The sequence below is a fragment of the Pyrgilauda ruficollis genome, unplaced genomic scaffold (assembly GCF_017590135.1).
Source record: "Pyrgilauda ruficollis isolate IOZ18807 unplaced genomic scaffold, ASM1759013v1 scaffold172, whole genome shotgun sequence".
In the NCBI taxonomy this organism is placed as follows: domain Eukaryota; kingdom Metazoa; phylum Chordata; class Aves; order Passeriformes; family Passeridae; genus Pyrgilauda; species Pyrgilauda ruficollis.
Window position 1 is genome coordinate 355,360 of NW_024516098.1, and position 20,224 is coordinate 375,583.

Genomic DNA, 20,224 nt, shown 5'->3' on the forward strand with positions numbered 1-20,224 from the left:
GTCAGTGATGCTTCTTGCTCAGTGCCACCACTCTGGTTTCTCACATTTGAATATCCTGCAATTCCTAAATGTTGGATGCATGTGTGGTTCAAAGAGATGAGAGCAGGACTTTACAGTAAGCTGGAGTACAATGCTGTATTATCCATGCATCAAATGAAGAGCTTATGTTTGGAATGTGCCAGGGGATGGAAAAATGCAATTAAAACTCTGCTCTGGTATCACCCCAAAATTTTAATCCCATTAATCAGTATCATTTTTCTCCACCTGCCTAAAATTCTTGGAGTTCTGTAAATTCCCAGCCTTTCCTGAAGGTGTTTCTGCCACTAAATGCTCCCCTCATGGTACTGCCCCTCTTCTACTGCTTCCCTTTTATTTGGATTGTTTATTTGGTTTGTTTTCCTTAAAACTAAGCTCAAATTGACCAGTCCCACCCTTAAAAGAGCAGCTTTAATTTAGTTTTTTTTAAATTTTTTGTCTTCTTTAAATCAGTTCTCGCCTCCCACATACCCACATACCTCTCACCTCCCCAATTCAATAATTTGGTTACATAGGGGCCAGACCAGAATTCACAGCAAAAAAAAAAAAAAAAAAAAAAAGTCATCTTGGTGGGTTTTTGCTCTTTGAAACAGAGCTTTGTTCCATTGCTTTTGGGTTCAGCTATTGTCTGAAATTCCAGATCCTGGTTTTGGGGGCATTTGTGCCTATTTTGTGGTAACATTTTTCTACTTCCAGGCAGCCTGGAAGACCTATGAGGATCTTTTTTTCCCCATGCTTTGGAAGAGAAGCTCCTCTGAGTCTGTATTTGCTGAGCTGTGTGTGCTCATCCCCTGGCCAGCAGCAGGGTTTGCCCACCCTGAGAGGGGGGAGCTTTGGCTCTGGGGCCTCTTGGTGCATCTTTGGTGCCCAAGTCATAATCAACCTGAAGGGCAGCTCTAAATTTTCCATCTTGGTCTCCATCAGGGAGGTAAAACCCTTGGTAAAAGTCAACTTTTCAAGGGGAGAAATTCTCCTTGGTTCTGTTGACTCTCTTGCAGTGTGGGCTCTGTTGTTTGAGCCTGCTGCCTGTGGGAATCTGTGGTTTTGCTCACCTGAGGGCTGGGAAGAGGCAATCATGGAACAGATTTCCTGGTGACACCCCCTGCTCAACAGGGACGTGGCAGCTCTGTGAATCACGGTGAATCTCCTGTGGGATGTGGGATGTGGGATGTGGGAAACACCTGTGGGATTTTTGCAGAAAGGATGTTTTGGGTTTGGGCTGTCCCCTGGAGGCTGCAGCAGGCAGGTTCATCCCATGGGAGGTGCTGTGGCCCTGCTGGCCCCACGGCCCCCCTGGGCTCTCCAGGCACTGACAAGGCTTTGGTTCCTTCCCTACTGCTCCCAATCCATGTCCTGGATCCATGTCCTGCACTCCTGAGCGTGGATGACACAGCCAGGCTGGAGTGGTTCTGCCCCTGCTTCCTTTGACAAGGAATTGGCAGCTCCAAGACTCTTCAGGCTCCCTCTTCTTTCAGCTCCTCCCTTTGGGACTTCAGTGGCTGCATACACAGTGTGCAGTGACCCTACAAGCTTTTCAAGGGGAAAATATTTTTAAAATAAGGATATTTTTTGAAAAATATATATTTTAATGAAGGTTATTTTACTATTTAAATCCTCATTTCAAAGTTGTAGGTGATGCTGGCTGGTTTGTGACCATCATAAACACAGGGGCTTTTCAAAAAACAAGACACCAAAGGGATCCAGCCCCTTTCTAGACAACTTGAATGCTTTAACCAACATTTTTATACATAAAAGGGCAGTTCATGGTTTACTTAACCTTAAAATTGGAAGCAATATTATTACTTTGGGCTCAGCATCAGCATTGTCACACACATAATCACTGTTTGGTTGGCTGGCCACCGTTCAGTGCATGGCTTTGAATGGGCAGCCAGAAATAACTGCTTGCTTTTTTTATTGTAAATAAACACCATTTTATGGGGAGACCTGGTGTTTATCACACAGGAATGACTCAGCAGTCTGAGCCTGGAAAGGTGGATGGGAAGGAAGTCTGGCAGTACTTACCCAGTGACTAATGTACATTTCCATCCTAAAACTAAGCTCTCATCCATGATAATAGTTCCCATTTGGAGATCCCTAAAATATTACTGAGGATTCCTGAAAAATTATTTTCAGAAAGACCCCACTTGCCAGGCAACATACCTGAGTTTCATAGAATACTTAAGAGGCCTCAGTGTTTAATTAAATTAGAACAAACCTAATTGTAATAAATCATAGATTAATATGTGCTTAATGTTTTTAATAACAAGGTAAAATGTAAGTTAATGCTCACCAGATTACCTAAAGACTCTGGTGTGAGGATCCATAGTGATTATAAGGAGAATGTGAAAATTGATTAATTTTTAGTGATTTGTCAGCTGTAATCTTTATTTCTCAGTCTCTCTGTGTACAATTAGACACTGGTTTGTCCTGGCAAACTCATTAATAATTAGGTCACCACTGCTTATGGTTAAACTTTGGATCCCAAATGTGAAGTAAGAAGTTAAGCTTTGGTAACCTGTGGAGGAATGGGATGTACTGGAATGATGGGGAGGTTTCCCTCTGTGGAAGAGGAGACCTGGGCTTCAATTTATGGTGTGATCTTAGATATTTTTATTTTATTTTATTTATTATTTTATTTCATTTAATTTCATTTCATTTTTTAAGGGTGGACTAACAGAGCAGGTCTACATAGAATCCCCGAGTCAGAGAACATCAGGATCTGCTTCTCCAGAATTCCATGTACACAAGGTTTTAAGTGCAACCCTGTCATTTATTACTAACTAAAGAGTACAGGGTATGCCCAGAGCTGTTATGACATGTAAAAATAACTGTGGAGGAGGTTGGAAATAGGTCTTTGCTTTTCTCTTAAACATATTGATGATTACCTGCTGCCTTTAGTAATAAAAATATCAATAGAGCTCATCATTCTTTCTTTAAGTTGTGGATATTATTGAAAAGCTCTTCCCAAGGGAACAGCTGACAACCCATTGGAAATACTTGTAAATAATCCATTAATAATGAACTCCTGAATCATGAATAATCTCTCCATAATGAACCTTGCTGCTTCCCCACATGGTTCTGGGGGTTTTTGGTTTTTTGGTTTTTTTTTTTTTTTTTGCCAGGAATACTTCTTTCTGTCTTTTTACTTCCTCCACAGCCTCTGAATGGAGGAGATGTTCCTTTTCCATATCATCAGGCCCCATAATTTGTCATAATGCTGCTCAATAGCTCGTCTGAGAAATGTGAAGGGACGCTGTCAGGGTTCTTAGGCACAAAGTTTAACCTGCAACACTTGTGGGGAAAAAAAAAAAAAAAAGAAAAAGAAGAAAAAAAGATTGACATAAACTGTCCCCCAGAGCCAGAATAAAATCCAAGATGGTTTTTTGAGCAGCAAAGGAGGCAGCATGTTGAATCTCTTTGAGAATTGTGCTGGGTCTCTTTGAGAATTGGTCCTGCTTGGAGGAGGATGTTGAATACACAAGGAACATTAAGAGGATTCTTGTTCATTCCACTTATCCTTCCAGGGAGAAGCAGATCATGGAGACCCTGTGAAATATAAAGGGGTTTTGTCACTTCAAGGCAGTGCCACACACATGTAGGAATTGTCACCTCCTAGCTCTTAGTCCCTATTGGGTGCTCATTTTTTTTTTGTGGGTCTGTCCTAACACATCAACTCCAGTTTGATGGATAAATTCAAAATGAAATATTTTTTTATCATCTCCTTTTCTTTCCCCTCCTAAAGAGCTCTGTGGAAAGGCATGGTGGAGATTTTAATCTGCAAGTGAAAGGTACTGCCAGACACCTCTATGCTGGTAATTTTAGTCAGAAGTTCAGCCACTTCTGCAAAGGGGTGGGAGGGAATGGACTAGGCTGAAATGAGAACTGTGGGAATGCTGAGAGATGAAGTAGAAGAAATCCCCTCCCAGTGCCTGTTTCTAGCCCAGCTGTACATCTCTGGGGACAGGTTTCATGATTTCCCCTCCATTTTTTGGGTGAATTTGCTTCCCTGTGCTGCACCAATCAATAAGGTGAGGTTCTGCTCTTCACCCCTCACAGTAACTTCAGAGCATAAATTGATGGCTCACGGTTTTCAGCACATCCAGCTTATTCCCATCCCAAGCAGGAAAAGCTGACTGTATTTGGCACAGCATTTTTAAGGGGTTTTTATCCTCTCAGTGACATTACAGCTCACCTGGGGACAAAGTTCTGCCACTCTGGGGGAACCCAGGAGTGCAGTGTCTGGCTGATAGCTCTGATTTTCTCAAGAAAACTCTCCTTTGATTGCACCTTCTTTTACCTGGTTTTTCATGCTCAGTTTCTTTACCAAACCCATTTGTTCTTGCCCACCAAGCAAGTCCAGATCTGCCCACTAAAGGAAATCATCTGTATCAACCTTTCTTACATTTGATTGCACAGTGTTTTGGCAGTAATTTTGTATTAGTGTTTCGTGGGGTTTTTTTGTGCCATGTCTGTACCTGCAAGGTAACTCCACGTGGAAAGATCATACAATTTTGAAGGGATCTTGTAGCAGTGGGAATGTTACAGAGAGCTGGAAAAATCAAAAAAGGATATTATGTTGTGGTTGAATAGAGGGAAGGGATCCTGAAGGATCTGTGTGTTATTTAACCTCATACTGATCCAGTGTGAAATCCTGGGAAGGCTGAGGTGTGATCTGCTTAGAAAGTAATTTCCATTGGCACAGTAACAGAGGTATCCAAGTCTCTCACAGGAGATTGTCAGGGATAAAAAGCTGAGCAATTTTTAATGCCACATTATCACAAGTATCTTTCAAGAGCAAATACACCGAGTTAGACCTGAGATCACAAGAAGACCTGAGATTACAGTTGTGAAGGGAGATTTTTAACTTGCTTGCCATGGTATCAGTCATCTTCATACTCCATCTTCATTTCTCCTGCTACTGGGAGTGCAGCCTGTGGGGTTTTTACCACTCCTGAGATCTTTTAGGTCTTCTGAAGAAAATTCTTGCTGCTTTTTCTTTATCAGCTCCTCTTATCCCCCTCTCTTGAATGTTCTCCTGTGTGCAAACTGAGCTCTTGTCTTTCTGTGGCCAACCCAGGGATTCATCTGCTGGGGCTTTCTGTTCTCTGTCCAGGTTTAGATCAGTTATTGGGAATAAATTTTCCCTGGGAGGATGTTGAGACCCTGGCACAGGGTGCCCAGAGAAGCTGTGGCTGCCCCTGGATCCTTGGAAGTGTCCAAGGCCAGGCTGGATGGGGCTTGGAGCAGCCTGGGATGGTGGAAGGTGTCTCTGCCCTTGCAGGGAGTGGGATGATTTTTATAGATGTAGAAATTATTTTTTTGAATGAGAAAAATGACAGATTTGCGGTGCAAAGCTGAAAAGTAACCCGAGAGAAGAATGCAGACTACTGGCAGCTCAGCACTCTGAGGGGTTTGCTGCCTTTGAAGGAGTGGCTTGATAAAATAGGTTTGACTTGTACAGGGAGCAGGATGCTGCTGATGCAACCAGTGAGATAAAGCTGCTGTTGGTGTGCTGCTTGTAAATTTAAAACTCCATTCATTTCTCAAGGGGGGGAATTCCTGGCCTATTCTGTCTCAAAAGCAGCCCCAGCTCTCTCCCAGCTGAGGACAAGGAGGGATTTGCAACTCACAGTGATATTACACTGCAACATATTACACAGCCTTGACAGCTGTGGGTGATGCTGCAGCTCAGCTTTGGCCATCAGGAAGAATCCATGAAGGATCTGGACCCTCTGAAATCACTGATGCCTCCCTGGTGTTGATGATTTCATCTCTGGTGTTGATGATTTCATCTCTGCGCTGCAGGAGCGGGGTTGATCTCTCAAGCTGCACCTTCCTGCTTTTACAGGATACCCTCTTCCCAGCCATGCTCTGGCTGCCCCTCACCACCCAAAAATAAAATAAAATCCACTGGGTGAACTGATTTGGGGCTCAGCCTTGTTGCAATGCCAGCATCCAGCCTCTCACAGCAGCGTGGCTGCCTTGTTAGCAGCGCCTGATTATTTGGCTGCTCCAGCAGGAGCTGCCACATCTGAGTTGGAGCTGTGTGGAGATTAACTGGTGTCTGTCCAACCATTTGTCACACAAATAACAGTGCCAGTGGAGTGAAATACTATAAATCATTTTTTTCCAGGATTGAAACCTTTTATCAGTTGTGTCACTTCCATTATTCAATAAGCGATCAGTAACAGGCGTTGTGGTTGAGCCAGTTAGTAGTTAGAGCTGTGGCTTGTGAGGGAGCCTGTGACACCAGCAGCTGATGTAAATTCAGGATTTCATATTGATCTTTAATAGTTATCTCAGTTGGTACTCAGGGTTTTGCTGGAAAGCTCAAAGGCAGCACAATTTTTGGCACAAGTCTCTTAATTCATGGCTTGGTCCCTCAGCCCTGTGGTGTTTGTGTGGGCCCTGTCTAATGTTCAAAACATCCAAATAGCATCCTCCTTTTCTCAGCTTCATTCCAGAGCTAACCACAGCAGCTTCCCAGGGATTTCCAGCAACCACAGCTTTTGGAAAAAAGATCAAATTACAAAAGTCAAATTGCAGGGATGATGACCTCCGTGTAAGAGCAGCCACAACCTTGAGCTGGATGGATTTGTGCAAAGATCTGGGCAGATGCTGGGAAATAGCAAATCACAAACATCTTCAACCTAATGATTTTTACATTTTTCACTGGTATTGTGCAAATTAACATCAAATCTGAGGAGCCCCACCCAAGGCAGCCATAGGTGATAGCAACTTGCTGTGGGTGAAGCCCTTGGAAATGCAGTCTATGGAGAGGAGACAAAATGTTGTCTCTGCCCTTGGAAAGAAGTTTTCTGTTCCCAGGGGTGTCACAGTACTTAATCTCTCCCTAGGAAGAGGGTTGGGTTAAGACTCCTTCACCAAAGAGATGGAGACCTGTGCAGTAAGCATTGCTTGAGCTGTGAGTTTGGGAAGAGAAATTGGGAAGTTTGTAAACTCCTTGGGAGAATTCCATGCTGCTTTGTCCCATTGCTGGGACATTGCTGTGTCCCATTTGAGGTGGCTGTTTCATTGTGCAGGCTTTGAGGAGTTCTAAAATGCAAATTAATAGATTTATCCTAAAATGGTTTGGTTTGGAAGGGACTTCAAAGCCCATCCAGTGCCCTGCCAGGGGCAGGGACACCTTCCACTGTCCCAGGTTGCTCCAAGCCTCATCCAGCCTGGCCTTGGACACTCCCAGGGATCCAGGGGCAGCCACAGCTTCTCTGGCCACCCTGTGCCAGGGCCTGCCCACCCTCCCAGGGAGGAATTCCTTCCCAGTATCCCAGTTTCCCTCTGGTGGTTTTAAACATTCCCCCATGTCCTGTCCTATTTCCTGCTGGCACAGCTCAGTCTGTGGGTGCTGTGGGTGCACTCCTGGTAGGAACTTCTGCCAAACTCAGAGTTCCAGTGAACCCTCCAGGCTCAGGTTGTCCTCCTTGTGCTGAAGGACCCAACATCTGCAAGTGTGTGGCTTCCAATTTAACCAAGACAAGGAACTGGAAGTCTCCTGCTCTGTCAGTGCAGGGTGATGTAGAAGCTCAGGCAAAAAGGGAGATGGGTCTCTTCCAGCCTAAATGATTCCCCCTGCATGATCATTCAGGTTTATAGGGAAATAATCATCACAGGTGGCTGAGCATTTTGTGGGGAAAGTGAGCACAGGGAATCTCTCCAAGCAGGGTTTTTCCAGTGAGGAATCCCTTCTCTCACAGGAGAAGTTGCAGCGCAAGCAGGGTGACATGCTGAACAGTTAACACCCAACACTGGCAGGCTGGCTCCTGCTGATTTTCACCAGTGGTGCAATGTCACAAAGAACTCATGTTTGTGTTAGATATACACAAATATGGGGTTTGTGTGTTGTTTGTGTCTCAGTTTTTATTTACTTAGTGTGAACTTCCCTCTTGCAGTAGGGTGGATGATGTGGATTAAAGGTGAGCAAAATGGGAGATGGTGACAATAATTCTGACCTCTTTTCAGGAGTTTACATTTCAGAGTGAGTCAGAGCTGGAATAACAAAGTGACACTGATGCCCAACCTTGGCATTGGGAAAATCAAATTCTTCATCACTTGTATCTACAAAAAAACTCAAGGAAATGAGAGCTGGAAGAACTCCATAAATATTGGTGCTCAGTCGTGACTTGCTTCCTGTAAGACACCTTGGCAGAAGCTGCCTGGATTCTTCCCCCAAATTCTGCTTCCTCTTCAGCCTTTTTTCCTGACCTCCTTCCCAGTGCATTGAGAGGGCTTTAGTGAAGGTGCATTTTGTGTTCCAGAATTGTTCTTGCAGGGAGCTTGGGCTGGGTGACCCTTCCAACCCCAGCCATTCCATGGCTTTGCTGCTTTGGTGTCCCATCAAGCAGGGTTTGTTGTCACAAGTGCCACAGGTGTAGTGTCCCTGGGTGTCCCCCAAGGTGCAGAGCTGAGGGGCAGCTCCCCCACCATGTCTGGTTTCCAGTGCCACCCCAGTGCTGGTGTCACCTGAGCTCCCATGATCCTGGTGACAAGCATGACACCGACCCCAGGATCAAGATAATTGAGTAGAAATGTGAACATCTTTGGGATTCCAGAGGGTCCAGTATCTTACATCAGATGGAACAGGCTGCCCAGGGAAGTGGTGGAGTCACCATCCCTGGTAGTGCTCAGAAAATGAATATTTGTGGCACTTCTCTGTTGGGCTTTGTGACATTTAGTCAAGACTCAATAATCTTGGAGTCTTTTCCAGCCTTTGTGATTCTGTGAAATCTAGCTGAGTAACCAAAAAGAAAAAAAAAAAGGAATTTAGTACAACAGAAAAAGTATAATAGAAGTTCATATTTAGGGTTGAGGCTCAGATGTAATGGCACAAACTGCTCTGTTATAAATCAAACATAAGCCAAGGTGCACTGTACACTCCTGGATAGCTCTGGTAATTAATGCCTGATGATTGTGTGTTACTCCAGTCATATTTCCAGTTGTAAAAGAGATGAGAGAAGCAATGGAATGGAGTCAGAAGCTCTGCTTGCGCACTGCTTTACTCACCTGGAGTAAATTAATAAATATTCCTTTCAATAAAAATATTAAAATGCATTTAAGACAGATTTTCAATAAGCATATTTTGGGGGGGCATGTTTTACATTTGAATTACTAGAGTGGGGCAGCTGGGGTTTACAGAAAACTGCCATGTAGCATTAAAAGTGAAAGAAAAAAAAATCAATTATGATCTTGACAAATCCCATTTTGTCAGGGAAATATTTTCGTTTCCTCTGCAGGAAAACCTCTTATGGTCATTTTGTGGTTTGGGTTTTTTTTTTTAGTCCAGATGTGTACAAAAGAAGCAGTGACAAACTGATTCCCTTCATTCCATAACAGCTCAGCTGGCGTGGTGAAGTCACCCAAAATTGGAGGAGCTACCCTTGGGAATGGGTGGCTGGAATGCTCCCAGCCTGTTTTGCAGAGCTGGAGCTGGGGGTCTGCTGATCACAGCCAAGCCACTGCAGCCCTGTTACATAGCAGGAGTCAGAGTCATTAAATAATTATACCTTTGATTAGCTGCTTTAACTGTTCATTGCCTTTGAAATATGATAGTATAATTTAAAGCTTTTATTAAAAGACAATTTTTCTAGGTGGTTGAAAAGGACTTTTTTTTGTGTGTGTAGAAAAGAGCCATAATTTTCTGCTTCAGATAATGAAAAACTGAGAAAAATGTTTCCAATTACCATTTCCTTTTTGTCAATTGGAATCTTGTATGTTTATAGTCTATTGGAAAGGCACTGAAACCATTAGTGGGTCCTTTACCTACTGCAGAAGTTTATATGGAAAAATATTGCAAGGGGAGGTGGGAAAAAAAAGAACTAAAAACATTTTTTAGAAATGTTTAATTAAAGTAACTTTTTTCCCCTGTCACCAGCAGAAGTATGAATGTGTTTTCATTTTTTTCCCCCTTCATTTGAAATGTTCAAAGCTGAAGAGAAGCCAAACGTAATTAACTATTCATATGATTTGAAGTATTACTTCTAGAGTGTTTTGTGGGTTTAAAATAGAGCCTGGGAAAGGATTTCAGTTGCAGAGGAAAGAGTTTGGGTTTTTTGTACCATACAGTTTGAGTTGTATTTGGGGAAATTTCTGTAACTCAGCACTTTCATTTATTTACTTTACATGAGATTGTTTTTTCTGGACATTCTGGAGTCCAAAAAGGGCATAGTAAGGGCTGCTGCCATATGAAATATCTTCTGTCTCCCCTTTATTTTTGTCTTTTGGGACACATGTCCTGATAATCCCTCCTGCTCCAAACAGAAATGTTGGGAAACTTCAGAGTCATGTTCAGGTGTTTAAAGGTGGTTCGTTGTGGAAATCTGGTTTCATAAATAGAAAAATAGTGAATTTTATAAATATAAAAATATTTTCAAATAGGGGTTGGAACCAGATCTTTAAAGATGGGTATTTCAGGTCCCATCCAACCCAAACCATTTCACGAGTCTGTGATTTGTATAAGATCCATGCACTTTGTGGCTTTTTTTATTTTAAAATGTAGTGTTGGTCAGATCTTGAAATACAATGTATCCAGTTCATTTTACTCAGATATTCATATTTATGTATAGATCTAGATTAGGTAGGCCTGGGGTTTGTTTTGGGGGTTGTTTTTGCCCTTTTTTTGAGGAATTTTTGTCATTTCTGCTTTCACACAGGACAAGGCAATGTCCAGCCCCTTCACAGAGACAAATTTGCATGATCTGAGAATCTCCTGAGCTGCCCCTCAATGAAATATCCCAATCCTCTGACCAGAGAGGGGGGTCTGGTTGGACAAGTTGCTACCCCAGAAGAGAGGAACTCCCCAGCCTGCCCCTGCTGTAACCTGTGTGGTGCAGGAAAACTCGAGGAAGAGCAGGGGGAGGGCTGAAGTTTATCCCCAGATATTCAGCTTTGCCTCCCATCTTCCTCTTAGAAATCCATTTTCCTGGGCAGCTGTTAGCTGGAGCAGCTGTGCTGTGGGAGGAGGATGCTCCTCAGCCTCCTCCCCAGTGCTGAATTGCACTGCTGGGGTGCCTGGCTGGTTTTATTTCTGGCACTGGGCACTGGGAAGATGCTGTGGGAAGCACATGACACTCCAGCCCCCTTCCCCCAGCCTGGGTGCAGAGATCCTATTATTTCTGATAATTGATGCTGAGGGCTGTGGCGTGCCTCATTTAATCAGCCCTGCTCAGCACACTCCAGGGATGTAATTCATGTAATTCCACCTCCAACATGGCTGGCCAGCCTCGGACACAGAGCCCAGCAGCCACAGCAGTTTTTAATCAGCTGTCTGAGCACTGTTTGTCTAATCAGCCAGGAACTCTGTCACAGCCAGAGCAGAGGTGACATTAGCACATCTGGAATGCCTGGCTGCAGCACTGGAGGGAGGTGTTCATGTGAACACTCTGCCAGGAATAAAAGCATGTTTCTACTTACCAAAATGGAAAGAGACCTGAACTGGAGCAGGTTGGAAAGGGTTAACGTGGGATTTTGTTGACTGTAATATCCTGAGCATCCTTAGAGAACTTCCCAGGTAACAAACAGATGTGTCCTGAGATCACACCTGGGTTTAAACCCTTCCCACAAAGCCCTCCTGCTTTTGGAAGCAATGCTACCTGATCGTGGTGGTAGTAAACGCATTTACTGCAGAACCTGGCTGATCAAAACTGGGCAGGACAAGCAGATGCATCAGCAGAGGATAAACTGCAGCCCCAATAAAGAAGGCAAACACTGAAATTCTGTCTGCTCGCAGCTGTAAAGTTACTGCCTGAGCAAATACAAAGAGAGGTGGTAATTGGGAGTGATTAAGTTTAATTGATTCCCAGTTCCTCCATATCTTTACAAAAGGCTGTCCTGGAGCCTGGTTTCCTCCTTCCTGTTGCAACACAGCTCTTCTCACTCTGATGTGCAGGTGTAAAAGCTTCTTCTACACCAGTGGGGGTAGTTCATCTCTCAGGGAGCGCTCAGAAACACCAGCAAAGGGATGATCTGTGCCCTCACATCCTGCTGGGTGTCCTGCCCCAGCTGCAGCCGCTGCCACCACCCCTGCTCGGGGACAAGGACAGCTCCTCCACTGAAGGGGTGCTCAGGCATCAGAGCAGGCTGCCCAGGGCAGGGCTGGGCTCACGCCTGGAGAGTCCAGAATGTGGGCAAATGGGGCACTTTGTGCTGTGCCTCAGTGGCCAGGGCGGTGTTCGTGCAGATGTTGGCCACAGCTTCCCTGGATCCTCAGTATCCCATGGCCAGTACTGTTTGCCACTTCAGGAAAAGTTAAATTAAGTGCTGGGAAGTTGTTAGCTTCATCCCAGATGTTAGGTTTGAGAAAGTTTGTCTGGGTTTTTTTTTCCTCTGGAATCTTTAGTTAGAAACACCTCTTGGTGGCATTTTTGGAAGAAAATACATTTCCGGAAATTACTTCAAAAATCAATCTGCCTTAAAGATCTTCCTTTTTTTTTTTTTTTTATTTGGGAGTTTTTTCTGTTAGATAATGAAGTATTTCTTACAGCATTTTATTGATAACCAGTTGGTGTTTCTTTGATTAAGCATATATGTGAGATATATATATACACATATATGTTATATATATATGAGATATATTATATAGATATATGTTTTAATATATCTATATGATATGTCTATTTCTATATATTATATAGATACATATTTTATATATCTAATCTATATATCTATATCTCTCTATATATAATTTATATTGGTTTCCAACCCCAATCATATATATATGATATAGAAAATAGATTTGGATAATAGAGGTAGATAGATAGATAGATAGATAGATACAGATATATATATATATATATAGATTATATGGATGGTATAGATATAGGCATATAGATATATAGATATATATAGATACAGATTATTAGATATAGATAGATATAGCTATAATATAGATTATATGGATGATATAGATACATATAGATAGATATAGATATAGATATAAATATAGATATAGATATAGATATAGATATAATCTCTGGAGATGGCAGCAAGAGCAGTTTGTTGGGTTTACTTTGGGGAGCAGGAAGTGAAGCCAGAGCAGACAAACTGAATATCCTGGGAAATAATTCCAAGACAAAGCAGGCAGCTAATGACCTGCAGGGCCTGTTCCAGCCCGGTTGTGGGTAACAGCAGTGTGTAATTCCAGAGGCAGGCAGGGTAGGATGGCTCTGCTCTCCTGGCACATCAATCACCCTGCAGAGGCTTTGCTTGGCAGTGTCCAAGTCCTTATTGAATCCTTAAAGGCAGGAGAGCACCTGGAGGAAGCAGGCAGGAGCCTAATCGATGCCAAAGGATGCATGTGGATGGATCAGGACCTCAGCATCTCTGTGGGAAAAGTCCATTTGTTTAAAGGGAAGGGAAAGGCCTGACACTTAACACATTAAAATGGATTATTTCATCAATAGGTTAATAGAAAAGCAGGCTGCAGGTTCAGTCCTGCACGCAAAACGTGCCATTAAAGTGTGAAAAATGGGAAAGGCACTGGGAAGGGGTCTCTGTGCACTGGAGACCATCTTCCCTTTCAGAGGGGTGCCAGACCTCGATTTTGCCTATTTATATGTAAATGTTTCAGAGGAAAAACAAGTTTTCTGCAGGGCAATTCTGCTTCTCTAGTGCAGAGGCTTCTTAAACAGGTCTTTAAATAAAAGGGTTTTTCCAGCTTGAAGGATGCACCCAATGGAAACACTTCCCGATTTGGTGATGTCACTCAGAATGCAGTCCTCCTTTGCAGAATGGAGCATTGAATACAGCAGATGGCTTTATTCAAATCATACCTGGCTTCACAGTCAGGGGGGTTCAGGCACTGCTCTTCCAGCTTTAATTCTTCAGCTGAAAATGGAGTTTTTTGTTAAAGCCTGGAATGAGTTTGTGACACTGTTCCTTCTCCCTGTCAGCAGCTGTTTGGTCTGGGTTCTGTGAGGCATTACAGAAATTCCCCCATAAATATTGAAGGAAATTCCTTCAGTTATTATACCCTGGTACTGGCTGTGTTGTGGGATGTGGATGACATCCTGAAGAGAGAGGGACATCTGTGGTGGGAGGGAGAAGGGTCTGTGGTCCCTTAGAAGACTTCTTGAGTCAACCACCAACTCAGCACCATCATATTCATCACTAAACCCTGTCCCACATCCAAGTGCCATTTACACACTTCCAGACAGGGGAATTCCAGCAGTTCCCTGTTCTTCCTGTGGCTCTCAGGTGTCCTGGTCTACTCAGATGTTTCATCTGGTTCCTGTGTGAGGAAACCCAGCCAAACTTAAAGATTCTAAAGAGAGTGAAAATGTGCTCTCCCCTAACGAGCTTGGGAACAGGGGACTTTTGGGCCAGATTTTCTGTTCGTTGTGAAGCAGCAGCTCAGAGGATCTCAGAGTTTGGGTCAATCTAATAAAACAAGGGTGTTGCTATTCTCTGTAAAGAATAGACTTTTTTTCCCCCCCTCCTTTCCAAATAAACACTTGGATTTTGCAGTAGGGGAGGAATTTTGGAGCAGCCTAGGATAGTGAAAAGTATCCCTGCCCATGGCAGGGGGTGGAACAAGATGGGCTTTGAGGTCCCTTCCAACCCAAACCATTCTGGAATTTTATGATTCTACTTCCTCTGAGCTCAGTGCTGCAAAGAACATTTGTTGGGATGAGGATTTAAGGTCATTACATCATCATTTCAGTTTCTAAAGGTGGTGATGTAAAAGGAGATTTAAAGGTGAACTCTGGGCACCAAGTGATCCCCACAGGCTTTTGGAGGAAAAGGAGCTCTTGTCTGGCTGTGTTTTGTCGTGAAGTAAATCACATTTTACAGTAGCTGTTTTGTCCAGTCCTGTGTGTTCTGCTCGAATACTTCCTGCCTTCTTTTTTTTTTTTTGCCTTTTTTTTTTTATTTTTTTTTTTTTTTTTTTTTTTTTTTTTTTTTTTTTTTTTTTGACTTTTACTGGTCTGTTTTTGTCTATTCCAATAGCAGATCCATTTAATCTTGTCAAATGGTGTCATGTTGTGGTGACTGAAAGAAGAATCACTCTGAATATGAGGTTTTCCACATTGGCCATAGATTGCAGGGGCTGAGTGGTCCTTGTGTGCATTTTCTGTGTGTAGCTCTTCACGTGTGAGCAGGCTCGTGCTTGAATTTTACTTCACATGCTTTTTGATGTTTCTTTTCTCCCCTTTTTCATTGACAAAAAAAAAAAAAAAAATTTCTTTCTTCCCCTTCTTTTTTTCTTTATTTTTATTCTCTTTTTTATTTTTTTTTTTCTCTCTTCCCCTCCTGCTCTCTGGACGCAGCCAAACGCAAAGCTTGGAAACTAAACCGTGTTGGTAGCCTGCGAAATATTTACAGCAGCAGCAGCACCAACACCGAAGGTAACAAACCCACCCGCCCCAGACAAACACCTCCTCTCTCCCCCCTTTTTTTTAACCCACTTCTCCAGAATTTCACCCTCCTTGCCCCTCTCCCTTTTCCCCTGGAAATGAGATTTGCCCCAAGCATGCGTGTTTGTTTCCACCCCGTGTTTGCAGAGTCATTCCACTTGGTCTTTTCATCTTTCTGTTCGTGCCTTTTGTTTTGCCATTCATGTTCCTTTCAGCTTACTTAAATTTTGACCTTTCCCTCTAGTCGTGGAGTGGTGATGTTTAAATTACTTCAGGAACCCATTTTCTCCTTTTATTTATTTTTTTTTAAGAGATACATATATATATTTTCCCTTTCTCCATGTGGGCACTCAGTGTAATATTTCCCAAGTTATTACGGTTTTTAAAAGTGTTAGTATCAGGTGTAATGATCTGTAGCCAAATACAATAGTGTGCCATGACATTTAAGTAACAATCTTAATTTGTTTTGTGCAAGCCTTCTCCATAATGCTCTTTGCAGCTCTAATCCAGAGGCGAGACAGTGCCGGGTCATTTGCATGTGCTACTCTTGCTTGTAAATTCTGGATATTGTTGTATTTCTAAAGGTCACCCGGTGCCAAAGTTCACAAATTGACTTACATTGCTTTTTTTTTTCCCCCCACCCAAGGCAGCCGTCATGCCTTTTGTATAATAGCACATGGAATTTTATGTATTTATTTTCCCCCCTCCCCTCTCCACTTTCAAACAACACAATTACAAACTTTTTTTTTTTAATATATATATTTTTTTATTATTATTACAAATGTCAAAGGTCAGAACGACTCGCAAACCAAGCAAGGAGGAGTGGGGGGGAGGAAAAAAACCATCTCCAGCAGCATGGAAGAGGGATGGTGTAAGGAACAGGGAATGCAAAATAGGTCACAACTCAGTAATCTCCCTATAAGGGAGGGGGATTTTTTTTTTCTCTTCACTTAAGTGCGAACCAAATGGGTCAAGTAATCGCCAGCGCATGCCCTAACACTAATTGACTTATTTTGGAATGATTATAACTGTAATATTTTTCTTAATGTCACTGTTTTCTGGGCTGTTGATTTTAGTGATTGCCAAGCGGTGGCATTAAATCTCTTGTAAATTTTAAATTGCATGCTATTTCTGTAAACAAGTCCCTCTGTTCACATCCTGATCATTAACCTTTGGTGATTTATATCACCGTCCTTTTTTTGCACAATTACAGCCCAGGCTGCTGCCGGGGGCCTGGCTCTCCCTGCCAAAGTGTGCACAGGAAACAAAAGTGGGGTTTTATTCCAGCTTGTTAAGGCAGATTCTTTTTTTTTTTTTTTAACTATAATTTTGTTTCATTTCTCAGCCTAAGTGTAAAATTATTGCCTTTCAGAGCTGCTAAGCTGGCTGGTTTGATCCTTTCATTGTCTTTTCAAATAAATATGAAAAGACAGAGAGTGACTGTCAGATATTCATAAGTCTTGGGGTTGTCTTTTTTCCACAAAGGCACTTTAATAATTTTCAATTTTCTATTTGTTGTTTATACCTCCCAGCCACATTTTTCTTCTGATCAGGTATGTTTGTTGCTACAGGTTTAGTGCTTGAGAAGCTTGTGAATTTTTATTTACCTGTTCATAAAACTGCAGCAGAGGAACAAATATACACAAGGAATTCCCTTGTGTTTTACAGATCAAGTTTTTGTAGGGCCTGTCTAATTTGAGGAATCTTTTCTCTTACTGATCAAACTAAGTACTGAAGGCACCTTGGTATGGAAACACAGTCCTGCTGGCCATGGCCCAAAAAGTTTTGAGACACAGCATCAAAATGAAATTCTAAAATTGGGCAAATGCATCATTTTTTGGATGTTTTATCCCCTCCCAAAAGCTGGAGGTCCAATGTTCTTAGCTGTGAGCCTTTGTGTGAGAGCTGCAGTGGTGAGACATGCAAATGTGGAGTTAATGAGCATTGTAAGTATTAAAAACCACATGTTTAGATAATTATGCCTTCAAAAAAGAGAACGATGATGGGAAATGACAGTCCAGAATAACAAATCTGCTTTGGTCCTTGGCACACGCTTGCTCAGTGGCACTCACACCTATTCACACACCAAAAATCATTACCCTCAGGTTCAGCCCTGGTTTGAAAAGCTCTCCAATCATTTTTAACTGGCTGCTGGTGTTTTTAGGTGCTCTGGGTGTGCTGCCAGGTGGGCAGATCTCACCTGGAGCCGGGGGAAGGTGCAGCCCAGGTGCTGCACTTGTGCTCTGGGGGGGTGATGGTGATGCATTTTTGGGCTACCTAAAAACAGAGGCCAGACAAAATTAAGATAATAAAAGCAGTTCTATTTATTGAAGGGGGCTACACCCAAAAAATGGACAATGGGTCATGGGTTTTCACACTTTTATAAGTTTGGTCCATTTGCATGTTGGGGGTTAATCTCCCAGTTGCAGCTGCAGATAATGAAGTCATTTCAGTTTGTTCCCCCAGCTCACTTTTGTTTCCATCTCTCAGGGTGTCCTTGATTCCCAGGTCTGGAGAGGAATTGTTGACCAAAATGAGAAAGCAGCAGCAGCACACACTGTATATGGAGTTTAGAGTTTTACACTAAAGAACTGCAGGATTACAAATAGGTGGAAAATAGAAAAGCTGAAATCCTAAGGCTTCAGTGGTTCCCAGTGTGGGGGCACTCTGTGCTTGAGCTTCCCCCTCTCTCTCCTGGCTGTTTCACAGCAAAATAAGGTTTTGGGTGCGATTGTCCCCAGGTCTGGGATCCCATCTGAAGGACTCAACCTTCTGAGGGTGTCAGAATCACTGAGGTTGGAAAAGCCCTCCCAGCCCAGCGAGTCCAGGCTGTGCCTGACGCCCTCCTTGTCCCCAGCCCAGAGCCCTGAGTGCCACTTCCAGCTCTGCCTTGGACACCTCCAGGGGTGGGGACTGCACTCCAATCCCTGAGCACCCTTTCCTTGGGGAAATTCCTGCTGCTGTCCACCCTGAGCCTGCCCTGGCCCAGCCTGAGGCCGTTCCCTCTCCTCCTGTCCCTGTTCCCTGGGAGCACAGCCCGACCCCTGCCTTGCCCCAAAATTGCAGAGTCACCTCCTCCATCAGATCTGTCTGATTACAAGAAATCTTACTTTCATTGGTGTTAGAGTTTGCCTAAACTCTTTAGCTGTCAGATTTTGGGTGGTTTTCCACAGGAGGCCAAATGAGAAAGTCCCACGTGCTCCCTGTTGCAGGCAGCCAAACTTGAATCAATCCTTTGCTTCTTTGGGGGGGAAAGTAGGTAGCAGGAGTGAGTTCTGCTTAAAGCAAACCCCACTCTGGTTTTAAGGGTCCCTTGTACCTGTTATCATGGCAGTGTTATTGAAATACAGAATAATTTCTCCTGTACCAACAGATTTCAGGCCGGGTTGGACAGGGCTTGGAGCAACCTGGGATAGTGGAAGGTGTCCTGTGGCAGGGGGTGCAGCTGGATGAGCTTTATTGTCCCTTGCAGCTCAAACCATTCTGTGATTCTACAGTTTTGCAGCACAGCAGGAAGGATTATCTTTAAGGAATTAAAAACCTGTACTCTGCATGCATAAAGATCCTGATTTTCCCCCTCCTCACTGTTGCATGTGTGATTTTGGTTGGATCTGGTGGGCACTGAGGGAGAACTTTTTTGTTTGGATGCTCATACTTGGCAGTCCCAAGCTACCTTTGGTTCTAAAGTGATGCTGTGGTGCTGTGCCTGTGCAGGAAGTTACATCTAAACTGGATTTTTAAAAATTTTTCTGTCTAAACTGAATTCTAAAGAATTTTTCAACTTGAGTTGTCTTGGCACCCAAATAAAACATCGAGCCCTCGAGGCAGAGGGCTTCAGTGCCTTCAGCCTTTCACCACCATTCAGAGAAATGTGATCTAAACCAGAATAAAACTCTTCCAGTGGAACACAACCTTTACCAAGAGCTGTGGGCAAGCCACAGCAGAGCTCCGTTGTCCTGACGGGGTTGATTTTCAAAACTAATTAGATTTAGACACTGGGTTTGGAAAGGGGAGAGAAGTATTAGCATAGCCATGCCCAGTGGGACATGGCACAAATATTTCCTTAATTGAGGCTGCTAATAAACATACTTATTTGCCAAGTGAGGGGGGTGATTCTCACCGAGTGGCAAAGGTAACGTGACCCAACACGCGTGGGACGTAAATAACACAATTGTTGTAAACAAATTGTGGTTGTAAACAACTCCTGTTCCTTCCCAGGGCACCCCAGCAGCTCTTCCCTCTCCTCCTTTTGAAAGGATGAAGGGTTATGGTGCTTGAGCAGAAGAGATTTTCAGGAGAGGGAGGAGGAGGCGATGAAAAAGGAGCTTAAATAGGTCTGGGTGTTACTTGAGGCAGGCTTGGCTGGGATTCAGGCTGTAACCTCAGCTCTTGAGGGTGCTTCAGGAGCATTTGAAACATGCCCTCAAGGGGGTTTTGGTGCTGCACTTGACTTCTTCTTCCTGGGAAGTGTTTCCTGTGTGAGTGGCACCACCCTCCAGATGTGCATGATGAGTTACTGTTAATTAGCAGCAGCACCAGCATCCTCTGCTGTCAGACAGCTGTGTTGGGCAGAGATACAAATGCACAGCCTGGTTGGCCTGGAAGCCAGAAAATCCAGTCTTATTCTGGCAAAATACTCATAAATGCCTCTTAGAAATAACTTCATATTTATTTGTTTAAAAGCCACTTTCAGGATGGGTGTGATTTCTGCACGGCAGAAGGGAGCCCTTGCCTCCTCTTGACTTTCCATGCTGAAAGGTTGACCAGGTGATCCTTGAGGTCCCTCCCAACCTGATCTTCTAGGATTTTTGTGACTTGGG

The 20,224-nt window shown here is 43.3% G+C and overlaps 1 protein-coding gene across 9 annotated transcripts in view; it reads left to right on the top strand.

Annotated features, from left to right (window-relative positions):
- The window catches only part of AGAP1 (ArfGAP with GTPase domain, ankyrin repeat and PH domain 1), a 309,204-nt gene that overhangs the window by 236,876 nt on the left and 52,104 nt on the right, over positions 1–20,224 (top strand). For 5 of the 9 annotated variants that reach the window (XM_041464142.1, XM_041464148.1, XM_041464147.1 and 2 more), the window contains one exon: positions 15,318–15,395. The exons of the other annotated variants lie outside the window; for them this stretch is intronic. In XM_041464142.1, coding sequence (XP_041320076.1) covers positions 15,318–15,395 — 78 coding nt within the window. The remainder of the gene's footprint in view (positions 1–15,317; positions 15,396–20,224) is intronic. 9 annotated transcript variants of the gene reach the window in all.